General features: G+C 43.3%; 1 protein-coding gene across 1 annotated transcript; it reads left to right on the forward strand.

Annotated features, from left to right (window-relative positions):
* The first annotated feature begins 1,223 nt into the window (after nucleotides 1–1,223).
* On the forward strand, nucleotides 1,224–25,707 carry LOC112837821 (putative adhesion G protein-coupled receptor F2P). Its single transcript, XM_073905247.1, has 9 exons — nucleotides 1,224–1,318; nucleotides 5,665–5,707; nucleotides 6,413–6,564; nucleotides 8,781–9,014; nucleotides 10,149–11,510; nucleotides 16,191–16,232; nucleotides 19,307–19,366; nucleotides 21,780–21,856; nucleotides 23,066–25,707. The coding sequence occupies exons 1-8, from the start codon at nucleotides 1,247–1,249 to the stop codon at nucleotides 21,825–21,827; spliced, it is 2,013 nt and encodes a 670-aa protein (XP_073761348.1). The 5' UTR covers nucleotides 1,224–1,246; the 3' UTR covers nucleotides 21,828–21,856; nucleotides 23,066–25,707.
* The last annotated feature ends 441 nt before the right edge of the window (nucleotides 25,708–26,148 follow it).

A 26,148-nucleotide genomic window follows, 5' to 3' on the forward strand; every position in this document is an offset into this window, starting at 1 on the left:
GGATTTTTATCCATTTGAAAGATATAAGTTGGAAACAAGGAAGCCAACGTAACTGAAATCTACTTGAAACTGTGTGTCTATCTGGGTTGCTACTAAATACATTTGAAAGTGATGAGCAACAAAGTAATCCTTGTGCTTAAAGAACCATGGACCTCCAGAAAACCCTATTAACAACAGGCTGAAACAGGCAATGTAAAATATTTTAAATAGTCATTGGATTTCAGTGAGGTAAATATTTCACTGCAGGAAATATGGTTAAAAAGACATTTTGCCTAGTCTTTAAAATAATGGTATTATCTGCTGTAGAATTATGCATGATTGGGAGAAATGCTACTCCTATTTGGCTAAAAATGGTCAAATAGCAAATATCGACCATTGTAAAAGCTCCTGGCTTTTGTTGACGACACCAAGTCCTCTGAACCCTTCCATCTACAAGCAAAGAAACATCAAATACCGTTCAAAGAGGATTTCACTCAAAATGAAAAATATTAAAATTATTAAAATTTAATACTAAAAAATTCAACTTACATGAGTCGTCTACAGAGCGTGGACCTGATATAAATCGTCAGCTCTTCCTGACCTCCTCCCCTCCCTCCCTCCTTTCCTCTTTCTATAATGAGCATATTGTGGACCCACCACGTGTCCAGCAATGTTCTAGGTGCCAAGGAACCATTTCAGTTTTGACATCAGTTTGGGCAGAAATCACAATGGCAGGACTTGGCTAAGATCAGTTTTGAAGTTTGCTACCTACCTATGAAAATACAGCTCCGGTGTCAGGTGGGAGTGAGGATCACGGGCCAAGCCTGGAGCTTACTCTCCTTCCCAAGATATTTCTGGGCTGAGTTTGCACATAGGAACCCCAGCTCACCTTCTACCATAGCCACCCACACGTTTCTCAGGCCTGCCTAACCCAGGGAGTGAACCATCATTCTGGTTGCCTGAACACGGGCCATTATTCATTGCAGCCCAGCAGGCAGCTTCCTTTAGAGGGATTCCCACAGGAGGTATCCCATTGCCTGCGCTTCCCGGGGCCAACTGTTACTCACACCTGCAGCCTCCCCGTGATCGATGGGAGGCCACAGGGATGCCACCTGTGAGGCAGAGAAGTCTGCGTTGACGAAGGACAGAACCTAGGCTTACAGGTTGACTGGGTCTGCAGGGAGAAGTTTCAAAAAGCTTCAGATTGGAGACACTTTGCTTTTCATTAATTTTTCTAGAAGCAAGAAAGGCAGCTGCGTGGAAGACGATGACTCACTTGCTTTGGCTGTACTGCTTCGTGTTTCTTTTGCCCACAGAGTCTTGCAGGATGTTATGCCAGGTAAGAAAAGGGAGGTGGGAGGAGAAGCCTGGTGGGAAAGCAATGGGAGCGAAAACCCATCTGTGAGGCAGCTCCTACTTATCTGTGCTCAAGTGGAGGGAGAATGCAGTGGTCCAGCCAGAAGAAGTTGCAACGACAGGTATCCAAAACCCACTTTGGCTAATAGCCTCAAACTATTTTCGCTTTGATTTTTTCCTAAGAGTTCCTGAGATGTGACGAGACTCAAATGATTTGAGGTTGATAAACTCCTTTTTTTTCCTCATATCCTTTGATGGTGAAGCTTGTCATTGCTCATAACCAGGGAAATGCTACTTCCGTGGAGGCACATGAAAATGTGGGGGTGGTGAGGGCGTGTCACAGTGACTGGGAGATACTTAACGGCAGTTAGTGGGCAGGACCTAGGAATGGTCTGGCTCAATGAAGCATTGTCCCACCCAAAATGAGATCTCTTTGAGAATCCTGAGAGTGAATGCAATGGATGGGCCGGAAGGAGGAATGAGCCCCTCAGATAGTCAATGGTTAATCAAGGTTTAACTGGGATGAAGTTTGTAGCAATGTACTGGTTGTAAATTTTGTTGGGGCAGTGAGCCCTATGACGCTCTCTAGAATATTTTCCCTCATACCATAAGTTATTTTAATGTCCTTAACAGTTACTTACTTAAAATAAGGTGTGGAGGATCATTGAGATAGATAGATGGAGAGAGAGACATCAAACTACTTTGATGTTCTTGGGAATATCAAATTATTATTATTATTGGACTACAAGATCTGGAAGGGAGATTTGAGTGGTGAATCTGGTGAAGCTCCATCTCTTACATGAGAGGGAAACTGAGGCCCATGTCGTGGAATGTGATTTTCTTGAGGTTACATACTGATCCAGCCACAGGACCACCAAGGCAGGACCCCTGTTTCGTTAGATTCTGTTTCTTGTTCTTTCCATTATATTATGTGCCTTCTTGTAGAAGCCTCCTTAGGAAAGAATGACTTTGGAAATTCTTTGTAGGAGTTTCCAAATGATACTTACTTTACATTTTAAGTAGTGTGCCACTGACCGGGAGTTTTCTCTATGACTCCCCTTCTCCCCAGCACTGAGCTGGTGCCTTGCTTTTGGGACAGGCTAAAGACTCCTTCAGAAAGACTTCCAGAAAGCATTCCAACCCCACAACTTGGTTCTCCTTCCCCTCTTCATTTCCTCATCCATATTTTCCCACAAGACAGAACGTGGAGCGTAGACAGGGCCTGGGATGTTGGTTTTATTTTCTTGGTTATTGGGGACCACCTTACGAACACTCCATACTTTTCTTCTCAACGTACAAGTTGCTGGATGCTGAGCTTCTGGGTGCTACCCCTCTCCTGACCTCCCTTCTCACTCAGGCCGCTTCTCAGGGTTAGCAGATTACAGGTTTCCAAAGGGTCTTTTTCATAGTATTCTGCAGAAGATTGCAGATGTCTGAAGCTGAAGGGGCTCATATTGGAGGCCACCCTAGAAGTGAAATGAACAGGAGGAGTTGGATGTGGATGTGCTTTGGCAAGTTAATTGGGAGGAAGTGAATCAGGTCCTTCACTTAAGAAGACAGAGTTTCCAGAATTCCTTGTAAATAGCACACCATGGTCTTCTGCCCACATATCTGGTTAATATAATGTGACTTCATGGGGTTCTGTTTAATGGGCCAAGGGTTATCCAGAGTTGTTCACTTTGAAGTGCTTTATTGTGGTGTATTAGGGACCATGGCCCTCTCAGGATGGGTTTAGGGCATCACTTCCCCACACCCTACGTCCTTGCACGTGGGCTGACTTGGTGGAAAGGAAAGGACAGTGTCATAGGATTGAGAAGAGCTGTGTTCTAGACCCAGGTCTAAGAAGAACCCTTTGCGTGGCCTCAGGTAAGTCACCTCTTCTATCAAAGACTCACCTTCCTTACCTTTAAAATAAAAAGGTCTTTCAAAATGCAAAAAATTACATTTTATTATTCTTGTTGGGTCAAAAGCCTTTAAGTCTTCCAGGTATATAATAAGGCTTGGATCTCTAGACTGTGAAACGAGAAGTCATTTTACATCAGGGCTTTGAAGGACATTGTATTTCACGAATCCTCGGTGATACCTTTTTCCCCTTGAACAGACCCTAAATGCTCAATTCAGATTTTCCATAAATTCTTATTGGTGGAGAAAATGGAAGATTCAGGCTTATTTCTTGATAACATAGAGAGAAACAATATTTTGAAGGGGAAAGGGACATGAACTCCACATGTTACTCACATAGCTAAGTCACTGAGTTTCTAGGTTCTTCCCTGGTGCTTTAGATCTTGGAATGCAAGTTGGAGAATTGGACCATGGCTCTTCCTAGCCACTAGAGAGCAAACTTCTGGCACAAAAACAGGACATTTCAGTCTCCTTTTCATTCTCTCTTCGCACACACACAAACACATACATGTATGCACATGTCAGTATATACATACATGTTTATGTACACATACACACATATGTGTGAGACACAGAACTAGCAACGTAGGGGGATATAAAAGACACAACACACAACCCATGTTCTTAAGGAACATACAATTTAACTGAAAAGATAATATGTGCATATAAAAATGGTTAGATAGTAAATAGCAAGTAAGTGAGTATGTGCATGTATAAGAAGCATTGAATGAGTGCTATAGTGGTATATATAATAAATCTTACAGGAGCCAGAGAGAGAGAAGGATGTATCATTTAGAACTGGATCAGGAAAGACTTCTTGGAAGGGACAAACTTGAGCTTTGTATGTCATAGATATTCAGTAAGTCCCTATTCAGAGAGTAATAATGGGAGCTAAGTCTTAAATACCACTTCCAATATTCCAGGCCCCATTCTAAGTGTTTTCCATAGGATGATCTCATTTATTCTTCATTAAAGTGCTCTGAGGTATCACACAATTATAATACTATCATTCTTACCCTACTTTACAGATAATGGAACTGAGGCCTGGAGAGATGAACTTTTCCAAGGTCTCAAGTAGTAGTATTGGGATTTGAACCCAGGTAGTCTGTTCCCAGAGTATACCCCTTGACTACAATGTGTGACTGCCTCTCAGTGAAGGTTCCAGTCTGATATGAATGGGTGGGATGAAGAGGGGTTTTTACTCAGGAGAGGTGGGAAGTACTCATGATAGGGGGAAGCCTAGATTTGGAGGGGGTTTCCTTAAAGAACAGGAATACAAAATTACAAATACAAAATTAAGGGAAAAGTGAATGTCTACTTAAATTGAGGAAAGTAATTACAATAAATTTCAAATTTTACAACAAATTTAGAAATGCTAAAGAGTTTTACATTCAGCAATTACTCAGCATTATTCAGTAATAAACCCAGTAAAATCACAGTATTTTTATTCATAAACTGCCCACATCTTTTTCTCTACATTTTTGGCTCCATACTTGCATGTCAATAATTTTATAATATTTTTTTTCTGTAGAGAAAATAGAAAGATTATTCAGTTTTTCCTCCAGCATTGCTGATCAAATTTGTTTTTTATTATTGCTAGTTTAGAAAAATATCTTTCAGCTTCTCCTTTCATTATTAGTAATGCCATGTAAATATGTAAGACTGTTGTCAACTTTGGGAAAGCATCTAACAAGTTTCTTTCAAATATGAGCTACCAGGTGTCCCAGAACACTTAGAATTTTCTAGTTCTGTGACTCATTGTAAATACTATATTTTTAAGAATTGTAAATATTCTAAAAACGAATGCCACTTACATGTCGATGTCCCCATTGTAATGTGGAAATGACTGCAAATTTCATAACTATATCCTATTAAATTCAAACTAGATGGATCCCCAATTCAACCTTTCCTTGTCCAGATTCCATAAATACCTACAGCCTCTCTGGTGATATCCATCCAAAATGAGGGAGAGTGCAAAGGAAGGCAAAGTGGAGTGGCAAAAAATAGTGGTCCGAACAGAAGATGGTTAAACTGTTTGGCTTTGAAAATTTAATAAAATATACAATTGTGTGAACACATTGCTGGACCCTCTGTCAGTGTTTTGAAAGGGCCCATGCAAGCAAGGGATTCCAAAGCTTAGCCTCCATTAGCTTCCACGTAATTCTACCTCTGCTCTTGGTGTATTTCTTGGATAGAATGCTGGTCCTTCTTGCTGGAGAGGAAGGAGGGATCCTGCTGAGTTGCAGCAGGAGAGAAAACCGTCCAGACTGATGACAAAATGATGACGTACTTCATGGTCTCGGCTGTTGGTGGTGGCCTGGCATCAGAGATGATCTGGATGTGGTCATTAGTCTGTGACTAAAGTGGATCTTCGGGCTGGCATTGCAACAGTTAGTTTTCATGTGGATTTTGATTTTCCCTTTCTAGGTTGCCAACAAAAGCAAGGAGAAGATCTCTGCCAGGCCACATGGTATGTTGGCAGTGGTTAGTAATCAAATGGAAGTTTTTGTTTATTTATTAGGACAGAGAGCCATGCTCAGCCCTCTCTTGATGGTATGACAGATGGGACTCCCTGATGGCTCGCATTTGGACTCTTTAGTTTTAGTTTTCTCATATTAAATTGTACCTTTGGCCCCTGCTCCCCTCTCCTCCCAGGACCCTCTGCGTCATCCTGGCCAGAGAGTTCTTTGCCATGAACTCTTTCAATTGAGCCAGGCCAGCCTGGAGCAGTGGCCAGAGCAGGGCTGTGAGAACTCATGGATGATATAACTCATTACGAAGTTCTGGAGCTGAGAGCTTTCTCAAAGAACACGGGGTGCACTGGCTTCCATACTGTGTTCTGGGGAGCTGGAGAACTCTGAGGGAGTTGTGGGGTATGCGAGACCTCGTGCACTGAACGTGGGCTCTCCCTTGTCACTTCAACTGGGGAAGTTCCACTTTTATTTGTTTTATACGTTTGAGTTCTGGATAAGAGTTTGTTGGAGACAACAGGTGTTTGTCACTGAAATAGATGACGATCACTGATCTCTTGCAATCTTCCTCCACTTTGTGAAGAAAATACATCTGATGTCCACGGGGTTTATGTGTCCTCCTTATGCTGACACCTTGGTGATTGGCCCCTTCAGTGCAGAGCCCTGAGCTCTCCATCTGATGCTGATACCTTTTATTTCCCCAGGTGTATGTGATGGTGTCTGTGTAGACAATTCCCACTGCAGCCAACCTTGCCCTCCTGACACTCAGGGGAATACGGGATTTTTATGCAGGCAAAAGAAATGGCACAAGATCACTGAAACCTGCCGGACTCTTAATGCCTTCAACATCTTTGAGGTAGTATCCTTTTTCTCACACAGAGGGGAGCCCCAAATTAGCAAAGCCTAGCGTGGTCAATAAGAGAGAGGGGGAGCATGAGGCAGGGCTGGTAGGTGAGTGCTTTTTAACGTGAATAAACACCTACTCATTTTCTCTCTCTGCATGAGAATGGAAGTCCTAAATTTGGGCATCTGAAAGTCTGTGCTCTGGGCTCCCACATGCTTCATGACACAAAGGAACCTGATCCTCAGCTCAGAGCTACAAGAGCTGTCGAGAATGATCATGGCCTACTTCTCCACCTTTGCTCTTAGCTCTTTACTACAAAGCCTCGGTCCTCAAGTACCCTTCTCTGACCAGCAGCATGGGCCACCCTGAGAACTTTTATTTGTTCATTTTTTAAAAAAAGATTGTATTTATTTATTTATTTATTTGACAGAGAGAGAGAGCAAGAGAACACAAGCAGGGGGAGCGGCAGGCAGAGGGAGAGGGAGAGGGAGAAGCAGGCTCCCCACTGAGCAGGGAGCCCAAGGCGGGGCTGGATCCCAGGACTCCGGGATCATGACCCGAGCTGAAAGCAGATGCTTAACGACTGAGCCACCCAGGTGCCCCTACCCTGAGAACTTTTAGATATGCAGGCCCCACCCCAGACCTGCTGAATCTGAAGCTGCAGGTTATCAAGATCCCCAGGTGATTTCTGTGTTCAGTAAAGCATGAGGAGCAAGCTGACCTAAAGGGAAGGACTTCATTATCCAACAAATGAACCTACTTCCATACATACTTAAGTAATGACACATTTTAAAAAAATCAAATTTTGATAAATAAAATCAGGTGAAATATTATTTCTTCTCTTTTTGTTTCTTTCACTCCTCTTCTCCTAGGGGCTTCACCTTTCTGAAGTTCAGCTCGATTCCTTCAGAGAAATCAGCGCTTTTGCATCTCTTTGGTCCTAGGGAACATTCCCCATTTGGTGGTTTTGGGGGTGACCGGGGGAGTGCCAGTGGATGCTGTACCTGAAGTCCCCGACCAGACTTCAAAAGACTGCCCACCCCAGGGTGTCCATCACCGGGCCCCCCCTAATTTGAGGAATCTGGGCAAAGATACACATAGAGACCCATGTACCATATGTTTTAATATCTAAATGCTTTAAATCAAGCTTCCAGACTGCTAAGTAAAATATGTTCTGCTGGCCAAAACAGACCAGCAGAACATATTGGGGGATAGATGTTGGGGGATAGAATCCCCCAACAGATTCTATCCTGCACCTTCAGGGTGGTGGAAAGCCAAGGTCACATGCTCATAACCCTGAAAACCAGTGTCCCTTGGCCATCTCTCAGGCCTAGTGGTGAGCATACTGGTGGCATGCTCCATCCTTGGTAGCATAGACTTTGGGAAGAGGCCCATGCAGGCCCCGGAAGTGGGCTTGGGGTTGCTGAGCAGGGAATTTGAGTGTCTAGATGCTGGGACATGAGTTCAGAGTGGGCATATCCTCTAGGCCCCACAGTCTCTTTGTCTTGTGAGGGGGCAGGCCAAAGGAGGCCAAAAAAGGGTCCTCTAAAGTAAGGGTTGGCAATTTTTTTTCCTGTAAAGGGCCAAATGGTTAATATTTTAGTCCTTGTGGGTCATAGGGTCTCTCTTGCGAGTATTCAACTCTGCCACTGTGGCAAGAAAGCCGCCGTGGACAATACTTCAATAATGAGCAGCCTGGGTCCCAGTAAAACTTTATTTACAAATACAGGCAGCCAGTCGGGGGCCATGTTTGCCCCCCTGCTCTGAAGTGTGGGACCCAGAGCCTGAATCTGTGGGACAACCTGTTTATCACTATTTTCAGTCACTCTTTTGTGCTGGTGTCAGTTGATTCATCCAAATCTGGTTCAGAATGTCTATGTTTAAAATATGCTTAGTAAAAATAAGCTTAAATGACATTAGAAATTTATCAGATGTCCAGGACATACATACGGTGTATATACACAGAAGCACTCTGAAGTGCTATGGTAGAGATAGCATTTGTTCTCTGCAGGGGGAGGGTTTAGGTGCAGTCAGCTGGCAACCTGGACCTTCGGTTTTCTGTTCACCTACCTTGGTATGGGGCAAGTTATCCCACAGCAAATTGTAAAATTGAAAAACATTTTGCAATGTACAATTGCATGATAAGGCTATGCCACATTTTATTAAAGGTACTTTCATATTCAAAGCAAAAGTAACCTAATACAAACTTTCTTTTTGCCCTTTCTTAGACAAATTCATATTCGGTTCAACCATTTGGAGGAAATACAATAGTAAAAGAGTATGCCAGAAAGTCTGAGACCATCACAGACATGCTGATGCAAAAGTGTCCGGAGGATTTGTCCTGTGTACTCAGAAACATTCGGCAGTCTCCCCGGATCCCGGGAAACATCGCTGTCATCGTGCAGCTCCTACACAACATATCCACGGTGCTATTGACAGGTGTTGATGAGGCGAAGATGCAGGTGAGTGACCTTGATTCAGTAGAATGACATTTTGGTGCAAAGGAATGCAGGTTCGCTGGAGTATTCTGTGGGCTTTTCGGGGTCTTTCACATCAGTGTCTGTGATGCCTTGGGTAGCAAATGCTCAGTAAATGTTCACCATAGAATAAGCAAGGGAAAATGGAAAAGGTGAACACAATCAATATGCGTTTAGAGACAGAACTTAACGGGTGCTGGGTCCGACATAGGAATGTTTTCCAACGTACATTTCAGCTACTGAACACCTATAAGAACCATTCTGGTTCCTGCAGAGAGAGTCTTTTCCTACTCTCACTTGTGAGTCAGAACAGGCTGCTAAAATGGAAAATAGCCACATGCAAAGAAAACAGCCACACGTGTTTGCTGCAGAAGTGTGAAGTGGACCTGGATTCACTTCTTTTATTTTTGATCTTTGAGGCAGAGGAGAAAAAGGAGGTTCAGCCTCTGGTGTCACATTTCGATTTGCTACGTTCCTGTCCAGGGTCCTGCATACAGTTGGGACTTAATAGATGTTCGTTGCATGATGGGTCCTCTGAGCAGGGTAGACAAGTGGCTGGCTTCACCCTGGTGTGAAGGGAAACCGATGATGTCAGTGAGCTTGGGGAAAGCTGCCCACTTGCCTGCCTCACAGGGAGATGCTTCATACATGACATGAGGGCAATTCCTTCCTTGCTCTATTCTCCGGCTCAAACTTCCGTGGCCCGCGAGTACCCTGGGGATTTCATTACGATGCTGATTCTGATTCACTAGCTCTGGGGTGGGCCCCGAGATTCCATACTTCTTTTTTTTTTTTTTTAAGATTTATTTATTTGAGAGAGAGAGAGAGCATGAGTGGGAGGGGCAGAGGGTGAGAGAGTCTTAAGCAGGCTCCATGCCCAACAAGGAGGCCCACACGGGGCGCGATCCCACGACCCTGAGTTCATGACTCAAGCCGAAACCAAGAGTCGGAAGCCCAACCGACTGTGCCACTAGGCGCCCCGAGATTTCATACTTCTAAGAAGTTCCCAGGGGATGTCTATGTGGCTGGCTGGAGGACCACACTTTATAAAAGTGAATCCTGACTGTCCTGGCAGATTTGGGTAGTGGCTCAGTACTAATGCTGCTTCTTCACTGGCAGAGTTACAGCATCATGGCCAACCACATTCTTAACAGCAAAAGCATCTCAAACTGGACCTTCATCCCTGAAAGAAACAGCAGCTGTGTCTTGCTACACTCGGTCAATTCCTTTGCAAGAAAGCTATTTATAAATAAGTATCCCATTGACATATCAGACGTCTTCATTCATACTACGGGCACCACCATATCCCGAGACAACGCTGGGAAGAATTTCACTTTTTCAATGAGAATTAACGACATGGGCAGTGAGGTCACTGGGCGGGTGCTGATCGGTAGAGATGAACTTCAGAAGGTGCCTGCTCCTTCCCAGGCCATCAGCATTGCATTTCCGACTCTTGGGGCCATCCTAGAAGCCAGTCTTTTGGAGAATGTCACCGTCAATGGGCTCGTCTTGTCTGTCATTTTGCCCAAGGAACTTAAAAGAATCTCACTGATTTTTGAAAAGATCAGCAAGTCGGAGGAGAGGAGGACACAGTGTGTTGGCTGGCACTCCCTGGAGAGCAGATGGGACCAGCAGGCCTGTCAAATAATTCAAGAAAACTCCCAGCAAGCTGTTTGCAAATGTAGGCCAAGCAAGTTGTTTACCTCCTTCTCCATTCTTATGTCACCCCACAACTTGGAGAGCCCGATCCTGATTCATATCACGTACATAGGCCTGGGCATCTCGATTTGCAGCTTGATCCTTTGCTTGATCATCGAGGCCTTGGTCTGGGGCCAAGTGACGAAGACAGAGATCTCGTACTTACGCCACGTGTGCATCACCAACATCGCGGCCACCTTGCTGATGGCTGACGTGTGGTTCATTGTGGCTTCCTATCTTAGTGGTCCCGTGACACACCACAATGGATGTGTGGCAGCAACATTTTTTGTTCATTTCTTTTACCTTTCTGTGTTTTTCTGGATGCTTGCCAAGGCACTCCTTATCCTGTATGGAATCCTGATTGTTTTCCATACACTGCCCAAATCAGTCCTGGTGGCCGCTCTCTTTTCAGTTGGCTACGGGTGCCCTTTGCTCATTGCTGCTGTCACAGTTGCTGCCACTGAGCCCAGCAAAGGCTACCTACGACCTGAGGCCTGCTGGCTCAACTGGGACATGACCAAGGCCCTCCTGGCCTTCGTGGTCCCAGCCCTCGCCATCGTGGTCGTAAACCTGGTCACAGTCACACTGGTGATTGTCAAGACCCAGCGCGCCACCGTTGGCAGTTCCATGTTCCAAGAGGTGAGAGCCATTGTGAGAATCAGTAAGAATATCGCCATCCTGACACCGCTGCTGGGACTGACCTGGGGATTCGGGATAGCCACCGTCATCGATGACAGCAACCTGGCCTTCCACATTATCTTCTCCTTGCTCAATGCATTCCAGGTAAGTCTAGATGGTACTGACCAGGTAGTAAGTGTGAGAATTCAGGAAGAAGCTTTGTTATCGGAACTTCTGCAGTCATATTTCTTTATAAAAGACAATATATTCGGGGTAGCATATTGAGTCAGGAAATAAGCTATTTTTCCCCAGAAAGGCCTGGGTTCAAATCTTGCCTCTCTCACTTACTAATGTGTAAGGATCTCTTAAGATACTTGCTTAACTTTTCTGAGCCACATTTTTCTCACTTATAAAATGGGTATAATACTGCCCACCTTATAAGGGTGTTAGGAAAATGAAATAAAACACCGAATAGGAAGCACCAAGTACCAAAATGACCTAAAGATCATAAACAGCACAACAGTAAGGCTGAGCTCCTACTGTTTAGAAATTAAACATCACCACTTCCCCCAAATCCAGATACCTAACTGGAGGTATTAAAATGTGCATCTTTATTATATTTCTTTCCATTTAGAATTTTTAATTCCCATTGGAAACTATCTTATTTTAACGAGGCAAGTCATACAGAGTGATATTAAAGAGTTTCTCTTCTCTCACCTCTATGAATTAAGCAATGTTCACAGTTTCATGTGTCTCCTTGCCAAATTTTTATGCTTATATACAAATATATTTTGACATATTATAGGGGTTAAAAATATACATTATTATGCACCTTACTTTTTCACTTAAAAATACATAGTAGCTTTCTATGAGGTTACTATGTATAAATATGTCTCTTTAGTGACTGTATAGTATTTCATATTCAATAATTCCTTACTGAAATTTGTTTGTTTTTCATTTTTTTTCTGTCATTGTGTACCAATGAGCCAAAGTTTATTCTACTGAATATTAAATATGTAGATAGGAACTGATTGATAAGAAAGCTTTGATTTTTCTAATGACCTTTAAAATAATCCTTTTTTCTGAATGTAGGCTTATTTGAAAATAAATGTTTTACCTGATGGATAATAGAGATTTGAAGTCAAATATTTTCTCCTTTTTCTCTTTCAAAAATGAAGCATACATAATTTCGTTTTACAATAAGCATTTTGACGCCTTCGCAAACAAGGTTAATAATAATAGGGGTGCCTCATCTTTTGAATCTCTGTTTTTATGCATTTCTACAGGAAAAAGATGAAGTGTATCCAACATTTTTTGTATAGCTTTTACCCGTGTTTATGCAGCTAGTCACAGATAGGGCTGGGATAACCACCTAGTGTTCTCAAATTTCTGTTCAGTGTGTCCCATGGCTGTCAGGAGCCCTTAAGGAGTTCATGTATCTACTCCTCTGCATTTCCCTTTCCTCGCCTCCCCGGGGGCCATCTTGACTGTGAGTTTTGTTCTGGACTAGGCTGTGTGCATTTGCATTTTGTTACCATGAGCTCCTTTACCTGTGGTGACAGAATTAATTTGTAATTTCAATTCAGTTTCTGCCTTGACTCCTGCCAAGGAGGGTGGAGCTCATCTAAATGCTGGTACTAATGGAGGTGAGAAGCTGAGAGCGGGGTGTGGGTGAAGGGTAGACACTGGGGCAGGCCATAGGCACTGGTGTGCTGGAGCTGGTGTGTACTGGTTCAAGAGAAATGACTTCTATTTTCAGGAGTTTTGCCAACTGACCTCATTAAAAATTAAATATGTAAGCTTGTAATTAAATAAAACAAAAGTTTTGTGTAAGGTCCTACATCCTCAAAAGGCATTACTTACTAATTATTTGTCTACATTTTCCTATGCTCCTGAGGTTATTTGCGTCTGTTGTATCTGTACGGTGGAAACACTGTATAATGATGTGTCCGCCGCTTCCTAACTCCACGTTTGGTGATGTTGCATTGCTAGATTCAAGCCAGCCAGTGTGGGAGTATTTAACCATGGAGACTGGCAAGTGCTACAAATTAGGAGAGCTGGTTATTGCTATTTGCCAGCAGGTCAGTGGGCCAGGGACACCCAGTGTGGGAGGAGAGAAAGGAGAGCCATCAATCTGCTGAGGTGGGGGACACAATCAAGCAAGAGGAAGGAAGCGGGACGAGCAGAATCTTAGGATGAACTGAGATGAGGGGCGCTGATGGAGCAGACAGAGAAGAGAGACCCCTGAACACACGGCGAGGTCCAGAAGATGTAGGAGAAAGACTTTTCTGGAGGTTTCCCGGTCCTAGCCCTGTTCCACTGGTTTTAAAGCGCCAACATCCCCGCCCTCCGCCCCCCCTTTGCTAGGGAACGATTAGTATGTAGTCAGTTGTTGACTTGACTGCTTACTTTGTAACCCACAACTCCTGGTTGGTATCCTCTCTTGTATTTACTGAGAGTAACTGTAGGCTGGGTAAGATTTTGGGGACCCCCTCATAGCTGTTTTGGTGGGAGAAAAGTAAATGTCTCAGTCCATTTGGGCTGCTATAACAAAAACACCAGGGATTGGGTGGCTTTTAAATAAACAAATTTATTTCTCACAGTTCTGGAGGCTGGCAAGTCCAAGGTCAAGGCACACACAAATGCGGTGTTTGGAGAGAGCCCGCTTCCTGCCTCATGGACAGATAGCCATCCTCTTGCTATAACATCACATAGCAGGACGGGCAAGGGAGGTTTCTGGGGTCTCTTTTAGAAAAGCACTAATCCCTTTCATGAGAGCTCCACTCTCATGATCTAATTACCTCCCAAAAGCATGCCTCCAAATACCTTCACATTGGGTGCTAGAATTTAACAGATGAATTTTGGCGGGGGGATACGAACATTTCCTTCCATAACAGTAAAGCATATATTTTAAAAATTTGGAGAATACCTTGAGATTTATGTGCTCAAATTGTGCTTTATCTACCAAAAGAAATGCAAAGAAGCTGCTACCAGTGAATTTTTATCAATCAGATACTAAACCCTTGATTAATAATTTATCCACATTTTCTGAATGATGCTTTGTGTAACTTTTCCCAAGGTGGGACCAATGAAAAGTGGAATATTTCCCTGTTACATATTTATGACTGTACAAATGCAGGTTGCATAATAAAGCCATTAAACACACACACAGATGTAGACACAGGCACACACACAAATAAATACACAGAGACATCACATTTACTGATGATTTTGTGTCAAGCATTATGCTAAATTTTGCAGATATGAATATACTTAGTTTAGCCTCGAGAAATTGAAAATCTTATAAGGAGAGAAATTCCTCTTCATCCTTTAGCCAGAGGAATGTATTTTTTGGAGGAAACAGGCTAAAATTATGGTTCCTAGATATTTAAAAAATTTAATTCTTAGGCAAAATTCATGGAGATTCTGATTTAAAAATGTATTCCTAGTCCTGAAACCAGGCCTGGATGTATTTGTCCCAAACATCTTTATACAAATGACACTTTGTAACCTAATGGACCTTGCTATCTATGACATTTTCTTGGTAGACACAGTGACAGATTTCAATAGTTATCTTGTAGGCTAAGAGCATCACACAGAAAAGCAATCCCAAAGAAGCTCTCCAAGCTTTGGAGTGCTTGCTGGACTGGCTGAATGGATAGGTATATTTAGTATGTTTGGGGGGAATGGATGAGTTTTATGGCCAGCACCAGTCTCTGTGAAATCCTCCACTTCTCAGGTAAGCTTTTCTTACAAATAGAGGTAGCAGTGGGTTTGGTGTTGTTCCTGCTGAGGACCACAGGGGTGCAACATCTTTATGATGCCATTTACATGAAACCCATGTGTCTTAATAGACCTCTGCCTGGGTAAGGGTTCACATTCGATTATGAAATCAAAGCAGCTTAACAAGGTGATGCCTTGTTAACCAAAGGTCATTATCTCATTTCTCTTCTCAGGTGAGCCAGGACCTGAGTAACCACACCTTCAGGAGAAACTGTCTAATGAATGTTGCAATCTATCACATTTTGAAAGTTGAATCTCTGAGTTTCTTTCTCCTTGTCTGAAAATGGGACAAATACTTTTCCTTCCTTCTTCCAGGGTGGTTTTGGGCCAATTCAAAGGGACTGTATCTATAGAGGAACAGCTTCCTTTTGACTTTAATGGGGTCTGTGTTTGGATGGATGGTAAGGGATCTGAGAGCTAAGGAATTCCCTCCATGTCCTCATATCTGGAGCATCTGTTTCTGAGTACATGTTATGTGCTTAGCAGCTCAGTCTGTTTTGGGTCTTAGTCTTCTGAGGGTCCATGCAATTGATTTTTCTTTGCAAGTTTTATAACAATCTTTGGCTATGGATGGGGAAGGAGGTTGAGAGTGTTAACAGAAGCTGAGCATAGCCACTTTTGCTTTTTTTTTTTTTTTTTCTGTGGAAGTTTCTTTCCTTATAGTTTGTCCAAGGATTGCAAGGTGCTGTCCATGGTTAAACATCTCCTCTAGCTCTTGCTCAGACTATTATATTCTGGTGAGATATACATTGTGGTGAGCTCCTGATAAATGCAAAAACACTTTTATTTTGCCCAATTTAAAAAGAAAATCCCATCATCTGGTATGGATCATGGACCTTGGTCTGTTTGATTTACTGAGGTATCCCAAGTGTGTGGCACATGCAAGATGCTCAGTCAAAATTCGTCAAATGGATGAATCTAGGTGTTGTGACCTTAAGAGAGTCAAAGATTTAATAAATTGTTTTTATTTTAGGTGTTTTTTTTTTTTTTTTTTTACCAGAATAAGAACTGATGAGTACTGGTATTTAAAATGACTCTTCTTCCCTCTTCTGTCTTTCTCAGGGCTTCTTCATCTTGGTGTTTGGAACAATCCTGGATCCCAAGGTATTGTAAATTCTTCTTCTTCTTCTTTTTTTTCATTATCAGTACTTGGCCCTGAAATCCTCACTTGTAAAGACCACTTATTGAGCATCTTTGACCTCAATCATTTGTGCAGACACTTGCACACAGCATCACTCTTCTTTATGATGCAAGTAAAATCGACCCTCTGGCAAACTCCTACGGAGCTAAGCATTTTATGTATGTCAGCTCTAATCCTTAAAACAATCTTGGGTATTTTTATTTTCAGTTTTATAGATGTGGACACTGAGACTCAGAGTGATTAAACTTGCCCATGAGCTCTACAGAAACCCATTCTAACAAGTTGAAGGAGAAAGAGGATTTATTAAGTCTCACAATATCATCTTCGGGAAGGTCTCTCTGGCTTGGAGGCTCAGAGGCTACACGCCAGGAACAATTCCCAATCTAGAGCACAGAACTAGACCCTAGGGCTCCTCCCACTTCCCTGGGCACAGATAGCACAACTCATTCTCAGGCCCATGTCAGGCAGCAGATGCTGAGCTAGAATTGCTGTTCCTGTTTGTCCTGGAGGTCGCTTCCACCTAGCCTGTTGGGGTCCACTGGCACCTGCTTCTTTGCACTGTCATGACTGATTGGCTGAGTCCAGATCACATGGCTGCACCTCCGCAGCAAGGGAGGTTGGGACAGTGAGTTCCACCTTAAAGAGCAGGAGACTCAGGGAAGGGAATTTTCCAATTGCAGATCGAGTGTGTATAGGTGGTGAAAGGAAACATGCGTGAAATATCAAACGTTTCCTCAGGCTTCTGCTCTCACCCTCTTTCCTTTGTACTGTGCTGCCTCCTAGAGTGAGCAAAGTAAACAACTCTCTCAAATGTAGATGCAAACACCTTCACTGCAGGGTTGATTTTTAATTAATTCTATTATTAAGTTAATAGCTGAGGTTTATGAAAGAGGCATTTCACACTGGTCCTTCCTTTATCTTGTTATTAGAACACCATATTGACCTAATAAAAATTATTTAGAGGTGGTAGAGTATTGGTGTTTCAGTCTTTCTATTTCTGTGTACTAATTCTGCGCCACTGGGAGAGTTCCTTAATTCTCAGGAACCCAGATCCTCCAAACGGAAAGCAGAGATAATGATGATTTTCCTGCCTCTTCTGCTAGATCCTGGTAAAGAACAAATGTGATTTTGCAAGTGAAAAAACACAGAGCATTTAAGGTAGTACACAGTTGTATACCATATGATTATTTTTTTTTAATCATAATACCACAACTAGCATTTATTGTCAAAGCATCAGCAGCAGAATTATTATTAATTTACCAAGTGTCATGAGATGTGCAAAGAACTCTAAGACATAGAACTTTCTATCAAGATCAAAACCTCTTACATTTAACATTATAGTGTAAAAGGTCAAGATTCAAAGATGTCACAGGACCATATATGATTAATTGACATAAAGTTGTTTATGCCAGTAATCCTCACATTTTTTTTTAGGATCAGTAAAAAGCAGTGAACATATGTCCCCAGATGGGTTTATTATCAATTTACAAAGTATGTATTTTGCACATAATGAAACATAAAATTTAAAAAGGATGAGAAAGAAAGAAATGTAAATAGAAGGTCCAGGTTGTCTCCCCATATCCCCATGGACCCTTGAATGCACAGCCCCCAAGTCCCAGGGAGTGCTTCTCCCCCTTTGGATCTCATGTGTGACAAAGAATACTGCATTTCCTGGGAAGCGTGAAGTCACTCTGAGCTGGAGGAGTTAGGTACCTCTTAGCTGTGAAGGCCTTGGAAGGTGAATGACATTTTATGAAGTAGAAGGGAAGATGGAATAGAAATAAGACAGCGCCTGCATTCAGCACAAGAGATGTAGGGAAAATGACAGGCTGGTCTGGAGTCTGGACACATGAAGTCAAGTCTCAGTTCTTCTCAGGAGTCAACTGACTTTGGATGTCACTTCATCTCCTGATCTTACTGTCCTCAGTTGTAAAATGGAAATAATAGTATCTATTTTACAGGATTATTTCTTGAATAAAATGAGATGATAGGCATGAAAATTGCTTTGAAGAGTTTTTAAAAAATATATGAATATAAAACAAAATATAATTTAAGAAACAAAATGTATTTGATATATTAATAAATTATATATAAGCATGCCTTATTAACATTATATTAATATATATTATATATCATGTTAGTAAAATATACGATATATTATATATTATATTACTTAATACATAAACATGCTTTATTAGTATATTATATCAATTTATATTATTATTGATTACATTAGCATTAATATATGATATAAAATTATATATGATATATTATTTAATATGTATTAAATATATTTACATTTCATATTTATATTTATGTGAAATCTAGTTAATATATATTTAGAAAACAAAATATAATTGTTATTTATTATTCTTATTTTCTTCATTCCACGGACTTTTGCTAGGTTGCATAGGATTCTTTTTTTTTTTTTAACTATGGATCGGCCTCTAGAAAGGGTTGTTTTTTTTTTAAAGATTTTATTTATTTGTGTGAGAGAGAGAGAGCATGAGCAGGGGTAGAAGGGCAGAAGGGCAGAGAGGCAGAGGGGGAGAGAGAGAGAGAAGCAGGCTCCCCACTGAGCAGGGAGCCCGACGCGGGGCTCCATCCTAGGACTCCGGGATCATGACCTGAGCCCAAGGTAGACACTTAACCGACTGAGCCACACAGGCGCCCCTAGAAAGGGGGTTTCAAATAACAGACAAGCTATGGGAAATGTCTAACTATTCAAGTGCTCCGAAAACCTACTCCCAAAGCAAAATCAAAGATTCCTCCAACTTGTGGCAAACTGTATTTCTTAGCCACGGGATTCATGTTTAAGGCCTCTGAGTAGGAGCTCCTGTGCCAGCCTCATCTCCTTATGTCTCTCTCTCTCCCCACCTTCTCCTGAAGCACTCCTCCCAGTTACTGACCCCAACACAACCTACGGCCAGGGCCTGGCTGGTCACACACTCTCTTACCAGAGTGTTCGCCCCACTTGAACACCTGTGTTGACTTCTCATAATCTTTTAATTCTTAACTCCTTTTTTTCTCTCTCCAGATAAGAGAAGCTTTAAAGAGTCGAGTAACTTCTGCAAAATGGGTCTCCAGAATATCTGAGGTAAAGCCTTCATACTCATTATTGCATGTGGAGGGTTGCTAAAACTGTCACCCCAACGCTCTGTGGTATGGGTGTTTCCGAAGTGCCCCGTGAGTACCTCTTTGAGCTGTTCAGATTCTTTCTGGAGCAGTGGCACCACATCCAAGGAGAGGAAGGCAGACTTATATGCATTTAGAAGAGAGTGGCCAGGCAGGGGATGGGGGTGGGGGCTTGCTGCGGGGGGCAAACCTCAACCTAGGCAGCAGGAGAGCAAGCCCATGCCGGAGCACAGAAACGAGAGCAGAGAGAATCTGATCTTCCTGTGACAGCCTGCTCCTTCTCTCTGACTCCAGTTGGCTGAGCCACATACAAAGTGAGGAAGTCCAGGGAAACAAATTCTGCAGCTACACAAAGAACTTCCTAATAGCTTGATTTTCAAGAGGGGCTGGTTGCCACAGTTACTGGAGGTGTAAAGGAAGGCTGGGGCTGGCTCAGCGGTGTGGTAGAGAAGGCTCTACAGTCTAGTAGCATACGTGCCCTTTCCTTGACCTTCACTCACACAGTGCAGAAACCATGTATTGTTATGCCAAGCTTCGACCCCTCAGCTGTTCTGAGTGAGGGAAACATGGGAAAATGTTTGAATAGCAGCAAAAGGGACATCAGCGTTGGCCCAGGGGACATTCCCAATCACAAGAGAAGTTTGGAGTTTTCCACGCCAACACTGGATGGGATCCATATCCACAGTAGGGCCACACCCTGTGGCCCTGAGTGGCAGCACTGCCCCGCCCCGTATCCCTTGCCTTTCTAGTCTCTCTTTTGATTTCCTTCATCCCCCTTTTACCTTCCCTCCTTTCTCTTCCCTTTATTTTCCTAGGTCCTTTGGTGTTACTCCTACCCAAACTTGGTCCTTGGTCTCCAAACCTGGGGGATTGTTGACCCCTCCATATCCTTTCCAGCTGAAATTTTAAAAAGCTACATTTTATTGAGAATAAACATCAATAGTGATTTAAAGCAGTGGATCTCAACCTTAGCCAAAGATTGCAGTCAAGTAGGCAGCTTCCAATCATGTTGCCTGAGTCCCACCCCTGGAGAGGCTTACTGGATTGGTCTGTGGTGTGTCTGGGAATTTTACGAGCTCCCGAGGTTGTTCTAATGTAGTTGAGGCTGGGACCCTCTCATCCACGCCTTCCTGAAGTACCTAGCATTGTACATATTTGCTCTAACCAGCCTGCCTGGCGAAAGTACACCCCGCCCCCCCCAACCCAGCACCACACTGGTCTGCCTGGTGCTCTCTCAGAGGCTGGGCTCTTGCAATCCCTTCGGATTTGGCATGGCTCCTTTCTGATGGGATTTCAGTACCAATCCATCCAGCCACACAGAGCTACTCCGCCCTTCAGTGCTATCCAGAAATAGTCATTTGGCCCACTTCTCTTGGTGTTTTTACATAAAAGATAAGTCAAGATTATACCCAGAACTTTATTATCAGTTTGTTGGTTGTTGGAGTCCGTGGTTTTCAATGTGGGCTACACCTTAGAAACACCTAGAGAACTTTTAAAAAATACCACATACACCCAAGAAAATTTAAACCAGAAACTCTTGGGGTTAGGGCCTGTCACTTTTTAAAAAAATTTTTATTTATTTATTTTTAAAAGTCTCCAGTGATTCTGATGAGCTCCCAGGGCTATGAACCACGGGTCTAGGAACTGGGTAAATTTATGCTAACTTCTTGCAATCCTTCCTCTGCCCACTAGCTTTAGGCTCTTGCAAGTCAGTTCCTCCTCAGAGGAAGTAGGCTTATCATCTGTCTTCTCTCCTGCCTTGTAGACCTGGGCTCCCTGTGTAGCAAACTCCCACAGGCCAGACTGAACTCTGTCCCCTCGCAGTACCTGCCTGTGGGGTGTCAGTCCTGGCTCCCCATACCCAGGATACAAAATGTGCTTGTCTGCGTTCTTTTTACATCCAGTGTGGTGCGTTAGTCTATGCTCATGTGGGGATCATCCTACTGGCGAGTTAACGCATTACCTGTCCTAAGCAACATTTCCCGAAAACACGAGGCTGTTTTAGACTCAGGTGCATTATAAAAGGATGACTGTAACATGGAAGGTTCCAGCAGACCAGCTGAGGAGAGCTATTTGAGGGCTAGGAGGCATTCTAGTGTTGCTCGGTCTCTCCACACCACTCAGCTGCCTCCTCCCACCTTCCTCCCACACTAGGGACCCCACAGGCGAGAGAGCCAGGCCAGGTGTGGGTGGAGGAGTCCTCACACCAGCTTGTTCCTATGTTGTCAGCAGTGCTAATATAAAGCAGGAGGGGCTGGAGTGAAAGGATAAAATCAATTGCTGTAGGTCACCATTCTCTATGTGCTTTGAATAATTGTGATAATCGAAAACAGACTAATGATGATTAAGTGCAATTGTACTTTTGTCGTCAACAGAACCTTCCTACTGATTTCTCTTGTCACCCCACCAAAGGGCCAAGCTAACAAACCCGGCCATGCTCCTAACTTGGGAGGTGAGTGCGAAAGAAGGGGGTTCTCAAAGACATGCCATCTGTATGACCTTTCTTTTAAAAACAGCACAATGTGAGTCATAATTAGGAATGATTTCTTTCTTGATTGAAAGGATTCTTATACAATCCATTCTCATCTAGGTATGGTTAAAGTTATGTTCACACTTCTAATGGTTGCACTACTGAAATTTTTGTTGTTGCTGTAAAATAATGAGGCGTATCTGAGAATGGTTGTAAGTCAGCCTGAGTGCCTTTTAGGGGGGCAGTGAGCAGAGGTGCCAGTTCTCTGTGGCTGCCGCCCCCTTCCTTCTCTAGTCCCCCATCCCCAGGGCGTGAGACCAACAATATCTGCACATATCCCACTGTGGCCCCTCTCTTTCCCTAGTGTGAAAAGATCAAGGAATTATCATAAACATTATCTGTGTGAGGCCTCAGGGATAATGTAGACGTTCACTCACTTTTGAGGTAATGTCTGAGAGACAGAGACATAGAAACAGAGGGAAGGGGGAAACAGAAATACAGAGACACTGAGGGGCGTGGTGACTCTGGGTTGTAAGAGAACCACCCAGATATGTGGACATGTGCAGACAAGTCTTCCAATCCTCCGTGTCCGTGTCTCTATAGATCTAGAGAGAGAAGATCAGACAGGGAGATGGAGACACCCACCACAGGATACCCACATTCACAGCGAGTCAGAGAGACGCAGAGAGAGGCCAAGGGTTACAGAGAGAAACCCAGAAAAATACAGAAAGAAACAGAGATGTATAGAGAGACTGAGGCTCACTCAGAAACACATAGAAAGTGACAGAGACAGAGCAGAGGGAGATACAGAGAGAGGTGCTCAGAAATCCAGACAGAGCTTCCCTCCCCCAACCCCAGTACATCGGGGCTCCAGTAAGCCGTGTGTGGCTCGGTGTGGCCGAGACTTTCTGTGGCGGCCCAGGGCCTTGTACAAAGAAAGGGGTCTTTTCCAAGAGGAAAGGAAGTGGTCCAGCTTACAGAAAGACAAGGGTTGTAACTCAGTGTTTGTAGGCAACAGAAAACCAGCCTATTCCCTGGATTCCAGTGATTTAAGAGACTCCCATTTGCCCAGGGGACTCGACCCAAAGGGGCTTATTGTTCAAGAAAGAGTGAGCCCAGAATGCAGCTGTTGTGAGGCTTTGGGTTCTTGCTGCTTGTACATTAAAGTTGTGATTTTCTCTTCTTGACAAGGTCATACGTTCCAGGAATGGCAGAGCCCCAGGAAAAATGTGCTTCTTCCCGTCTTCTTGCCTCCGGGGAGTATGAAGGAAGGCTCCCATGCTGTGGTGCTGATGGAAGAATGCATGAAGTATGGGAAGGCTGGAAGGCCCCCCTGGCTAAGCTGTTCTTCTCTGCTAAACATTTCTCCCCAACAACTGTCAACATACATGTATATATGCCATGCCAGGCATCCACAAGGGAACAGAAAGACAAAATGAGCTGCAGCAGGACCTTGGTCCTGTTGGAGCCTCCAGCTCCATGCTGTTGGGTCATGTTTATCCTCAGGACAAGAGTCTGGTTCATCTTGGCCAAGGTGGCCTGGGATGTCACCTGGCTGGTTTCTGTGGGTTGCTAAGGGAGGGGCCCTCATGAATAGTCACCAACAGTTGGGCTGACTCTAAGTAGGTCATTGCTGGTTCTGTGTACAAAAGGAATCCAACTGCCAGCATAGTCCACCTGTCCAAATTTAAATGGATTACACAGTTAACCTGGCTTGGTCTTGGATGAAAGTTGGCCGTGAGCTAAGTGAAAAATATAGAGCTTTTGAACCAGAAAGATGCTCGTTGTAAGTTATGGAGTCTGGAGCCTGCAGTGATGGGTCATAGCTAATCCAGAGCTAGAAACTCAAGTCTGCAGGCTTCCAGCTCTGGACTTGCTCCTCAAGACACGGAACCACTGAGGGACTCGGTCTACTCTGATGATGTAAGATTAACCCTCACCAACAATATGTTTTTTTGAAACCAGTGATGAGGAAGGGAGACTATCATATTTCAAGTACAGAGCTGCTCATTTTCTTAATCTTGTAGGTAAACAAATCGATGTTCAAACAAGGAGCCCCCCAATAGGAGAGCACTGTAATAGGTAGAAGCTCCTTTGGGGGTGGGGGGAAGCTCCTTTATAAAGCAGGCACCCAGGCTGATGCATCAGAAGGAAATGAGTGGATAAAGGAAAAGGGGGCAGTGAATAGCCCCTAATTATCCTAGCAAGAAGCCAGTGTTAATGATGTTACATTACAAAAGGGAAAGTGAGACACACTTTGTGAATGAATGGGGTCTCTCTCTTTCTTTTTTACTGTAAAAAACTTTCTCTAAGTAAGGAAGATTGAAAAAGCAAAAAATATAAGAAGTCAATCAGAAGGTAGAAAAATACACCAACCTGCAGAGTAAGTCATCTTTCAAGTGGCATTGCTTATCTTGTGACAAGAGTCACATTTTTCTCAAACGAAGTCAGAAAGGGATTTTAACTTGACATTTCCCTAGTTATTTCTGTCGAGTCTCTTCCAGGGAAGGGAGTGGGGTAGGCACAGTCCCGGTTTTCATAACTCAGAGATCTCAGTACAAAGAAATGGGACTTACCCAGAGTCAAGATATTTAAGTGAGGATGGAATCTCATGAAGCCAAATAGTTATAGGATTAGAAATCTGGAAAAACTTTAAAAAGGACTGGGTCCAATGGCCTCATTTTATAGATGGGAACTCTGGGCACAAACAAGAGAGAGAGATTGGTCTTTCATCTGTATGTGCATTAAGCAGGGAACAGTCCCATCTAGGATGAAAGCACGCTTACTCAGATGCAGAGCACCTCTTAGGATGGGTTGGCAGTAAAGGCACTCGGACTTGGGATTATTATTAACCAAGAAAGGGCCCATGGATGCTAACAGAGAAACTCCAGAAGTTTTTGGAAATCCTTGAAGAAGTTGTGCCCTCTCTCCTGCTGCCCACAATTCAGTCTGTCCCCTCCTGAAAGATGTCAGTGAACCGCACGTTTAGGGTGACTATGGAAGACCCTGAATGGAGACATATTCAGTGCCCTGCTCACACCTCACCAAGGAAATGACTTGGTCAGGTGGCTCAAGGAGAAACTGGTGCTACCAGTGTCTAAGGCTGATTCGTGGTTAGACACTTCAGACATGATTCTTGGGGAAGTTATTTAAATTCCTTAGACTTTCATTTTCTCTCCCGTACGTTGAAAAAAATAGAGTCTACCTCATAGGGTTGTTGCAAAGATTAAATGAATACGTGTAGGTAAAATACTTAGAATAGTATTTGGCCATCGAAATGTTAGCTGTCTTTGTTAAAGTACCTATGAATTCACGTACATACACAGACACCAGCAAACACACAGCCGTGGCCTTGTGCAGGAGTCTGGACATTGACACCCTCATGGAAGTTAGTTCATTGACTTCTAAATAAAAGAATTAAGCATTTGATTCAGTCTGTTCAACATCAGGGGGATCAGCCAGCAAAATCTGCTGAGCTTATCATTGGACAGTTCCCTCATTCAGTGTTACCATGGTTGTAATACAGAGTCCCCTGCCTGGGAAAGACTCTGGGGTTCTATTCAGGGCACACTGTCTGAGCTCTGCTTTGCTTTTCGCCTTCTCTGTGAAGTCTTCCCTGATGAGTCCATCCAGAAGTGCTGATGGTCCCCATCTGATTCCTATAATAGTTATAATCTGTGCCACTCACTTTATATTTATTGTGTTTTATTGTTTATTCACTTTTAATCTTTTGGTGTGCAAATATTTTCTTTCTCAGATAAGACTGTAAACCTTTGGGGATTGGGTTACTCGCTTGATTTGCTCACTATGTTACTCCCTTTTGTACGCCCGAAGTGCAGAGCAGGTGTGTTGCACAAAGAACATGTTCAATAAAAGCCTCTGATTACACAACCGCAGGATTGATGATACTGGCTTTTCCAGTTCCCAGATGACCCGGTACTCAACTAGCAACCTCAGGAGAAATGACCTATTTCCGCAAATGTGGCCTCCTTAGTCGTCATTATCATAAAGATGTAACAAAATTGCCTTTCCCTTATTTCTCCTTCATGTCAACACTTCCCCTGGTGATATTGAAGTGGCGGTTTTCCTTAGGTTCTGGGGCTCAGAGGAGGGTATGTAAATAGGAGACACTAGGATCCGGATGTGTGGGCTTTGGTGGTGAGAGAGGAAATCCAGCCGGGCTACCTTGTCAGAAATCAGACCATGTGAAGTTTCCTAATAACTGCGCCTTCTGTGTCTGAATTGCCCCCGGTCATGGCCCGAGGCTCAGTAAG

This window comes from Callorhinus ursinus, unplaced genomic scaffold (assembly GCF_003265705.2).
Source record: "Callorhinus ursinus isolate GAN/ISIS: 27379988/994484 unplaced genomic scaffold, GSC_fseal_2.0 scaffold22, whole genome shotgun sequence".
Classification (NCBI taxonomy): Eukaryota; Metazoa; Chordata; class Mammalia; order Carnivora; family Otariidae; genus Callorhinus; species Callorhinus ursinus.

Coding starts and splice junctions, on each gene's coding strand:
- LOC112837821 (XM_073905247.1), top strand. CDS start 1,247: ATGACTCACTTGCTTTGGCTGTACTGCTTCGTGTTTCTTTTGCCCACA. Junction 16,233..19,306: donor GAACAATCCTGGATCCCAAG/GTATTGTAAATT, acceptor TTCTCTCTCCAG/ATAAGAGAAGCTTTAAAGAG. Junction 19,367..21,779: donor GGGTCTCCAGAATATCTGAG/GTAAAGCCTTCA, acceptor TGTCGTCAACAG/AACCTTCCTACTGATTTCTC.